General features: G+C 55.9%; 1 protein-coding gene across 1 annotated transcript in view; it reads left to right on the top strand.

Annotated features, from left to right (window-relative positions):
* Positions 1 to 2,975, top strand: part of LOC102258758 (leukocyte immunoglobulin-like receptor subfamily A member 6) — a 12,091-nt gene that overhangs the window by 1,710 nt on the left and 7,406 nt on the right. The window contains exon 5 of the mRNA XM_014549282.1: positions 2,022 to 2,194. Coding sequence (XP_014404768.1) covers positions 2,022 to 2,194 — 173 coding nt within the window. The remainder of the gene's footprint in view (positions 1 to 2,021; positions 2,195 to 2,975) is intronic.

Below are 2,975 nucleotides of genomic sequence, written 5' to 3'. Positions count from 1 at the left end.
TGGAAATAATATCCTCAGGTGAGGAGTAACAAAACAAATTTTTAAATAAAACGTGCTGAGCTTTATAAATCATTGAAGAAATAAATATGCATCAAACCACAAGGATGGTACCAATACTTACACTGAATAATGAACATGAAAAAGGCAAGAAACACAAAGGGTGGGCAGGGATGGGAACCCACCAAGACCCTTGAACCACGGAAAGTCGAAGAAATGCTGAGGCCACTGGGAATCTGCTCAGCAGAGTCTTTCATAAATGAGTTCCCTCAAGAGCCGTGGTCGGGTGTCCCATTGGACGGTTCAGAGCCAGACTCTCAGGGGCTGATTCAGGACCAGAACCTGGGTCCCGCCCTCACTGAGCAGGAGTCAGACCATCAGACACATGAGACCCTGAGGCTCAGGTGAGACCTCAGACACTGCTGACCAGCCTCCTGAAACCTGGACTCCCAGTGAGCCCTCATTCTGGGGAGATGCAGAACCAGGCCCAGGGTGGGGCTGTCTCATTGCTCTGGGGTGTGGTAATCCTGAAGGGTTGCAACAGCCTCTAACACGTCACATCCTGTGAAACTCTGTTCTGCAGGCTCAGGCTTCCTCCATCTGCAGAGCAGGAGCTCTCAGAGCAGACGCCATGGCGTCCATCCTCTCTGCTCTTCTCTGCCTCGGTTAGTTATGGACATGTGGAGGGGGAGCAGGAGGGGCAGCTGCATCCTCTTGTTCATGGGGAACCTCAGGGTCAGTCAGCCAGAGTGGACGGTGCCCTGATGGGAAGGAAATCAGCTCCGACGTCCATGTGCAAATCTCTCACCTACACTCTCTTCCAGGGCTGAGTCTGGGCCAGAGGACCCGTGTGCAGGCAGGTGAGTCCTCCCCAGGCTCCATGTCCCTCCTCTTACTTCACCCCTGGGGCTCAGGAGGGAGCACAGAGGTGCTGGGTTGAGGTGATAAAAGAGGAGGTCCTAGCTAAGCTAGGAAATGACGGTGGGGAAGGTCTTGGTCATACAGCCTCTGGTTTCCTTCCAGGGACCCTCCTCAAACCCACCATCTGGGCTGAGCCAGCCTCTGTGATGTCCTGGGGGAGCCCCGTGACCATCTGGTGTCAGGGGACTTTGGAGGCCCAGCAGTTCTGTTTTGAGAAACTGGGAAGCACATTACCGGCATGTGGAGCAAATCTACTGCATCTGATGGACAGGGGCACGTTCAGCATCACAAACCTGACAGAGAGTGGTGCTGGGATATATCGCTGTTACTATCGCAGCCCTGCTGGCTGGTCAGAGCGCAGTGACCCGCTGGAGCTGGTGGTGACAACAGGTGAGAGGACACTCAGGGGTCCAGGCTCAGTTTTAGGGGACTTTGGAGGCCCAGCAGTTCTGTTTTGAGAAAGAGGGAAGCACATCACCCTGGTGCAGAGGGAAACCACTGCATCTGATGGACAGGGGCACGTTGAGCATCACAGGCCTGACAGAGAGTGGTGCTGGGATATATCGCTGTTACTATCGCAGCCCTGCTGGCTGGTCAGAGCGCAGTGACCCCCTGGAGCTGGTGGTGACAGGTGAGAGGATGCTCAGGGATCCCAAACTGGGAAGCACATTACCGGCATGTGGAGCAAATCTACTGCATCTGATGGACAGGGGCACGTTCAGCATCACAAACCTGACAGAGAGTGGTGCTGGGATATATCGCTGTTACTATCGCAGCCCTGCTGGCTGGTCAGAGCGCAGTGACCCGCTGGAGCTGGTGGTGACAACAGGTGAGAGGACACTCAGGGGTCCAGGCTCAGTTTTTGCCCTCAGGAAGGGGGTCTGCTCTCAGGGTGTCTCCCTCTCACAGCCCAGCCCTGGGGGACATGAGGGAGGTGTGAGCCCATGTAACATGCTGCCTCCTTCTCTCCTAGGAACCTACAGCAAACCCAGGCTCTCAGCCCTGCCCAGCCCTGTGGTGACCTCAGGAGGGAACGTGACCCTCCAGTGTGGCTCATGGCAGGGATTTGACAGGTTCATTCTGACTAAGGAAGGAGATCACAGGCTCTCCTGGGCCCTGGACTCACAGAGACAGCCCAGGGGGCTGTTCCAGGCCCTGATCCCTGTGGGCCCTGTGACCTCCAGCCACAGGGGGACGTTCAGATGCTATGGCTGTTACAGGTACAGCCCCCAGGTGTGCTCACACCCCAGTGACCCTGTGGAGCTCCTGGCTTCAGGTTAGTTCCATTATTTTCCCATCCATTGATTTGGGTACTAAATTGGAGTGTTATTAGGGTCATTACTTTGAGCGGAGCCCCATGGGAGAGGGTGAGGTCAGGGGACCACAAGGACACCTGGGCCAGAGACAGAGAGAGAGAGTGAGACCTAGAGGTCAGGCCAGGAGAAGGGGTTTATGGGAGGAGCAGCCCTTGTAATTCATGTCTGGTCTCCCCAGGTGAGTCTGGGAAGCCCTCCCACCTGACCCAGCAGGGCCCCACCATGGCCTCTGGACAGAGCCTGACCTTCCAGTGTCGCTCTGATATCTGCTCTGACAGATTTGCTCTGTCCAAAGAGGGAGGAGGGGACAGAACCTTGTCCTGCAGCCACAGGCTGGGCTCTCTCAGGCCCACTTCCTCTGAAACTCAGAGAGGCTGACAGGGGGGTGGGTACATATGCTAGAGTAGAAACAACCTTTTGTTTGATTGTTTGGCCCAATAATCCCCCTAGTCATCCTGGTGGCAGGTGAGGAGCCAGTGGGTTCAGTCAGGGACCCAGACCCTGCACAGGCCCTGCGGGGAGTCTCAGGTGGTGAGACCAGAATGAAAGTGCAGACCCCAAGGAGGGAGAGAGACAGAGAAAGGCAGGAGGTGGGAGGGGAGTTGGGAGACTCAGAGAAACAGAGACAGACAGAGAGGAGGGTCCTCAGAGAGAGGCCTGGTGACTCTCAGGTCAGAACAAGGTAGGCAGCCCACCCAGCATGGCTCAGAGGTTGAACTTCAACCTATGAACCAGGAGGTC

Source organism: Myotis brandtii, unplaced genomic scaffold (assembly GCF_000412655.1).
Source record: "Myotis brandtii unplaced genomic scaffold, ASM41265v1 scaffold5439, whole genome shotgun sequence".
NCBI classification, from domain to species: domain Eukaryota; kingdom Metazoa; phylum Chordata; class Mammalia; order Chiroptera; family Vespertilionidae; genus Myotis; species Myotis brandtii.
The sequence above is the reverse complement of the archived record's forward strand: the minus strand, read 5'-3'. Positions and strand labels throughout refer to the sequence as shown.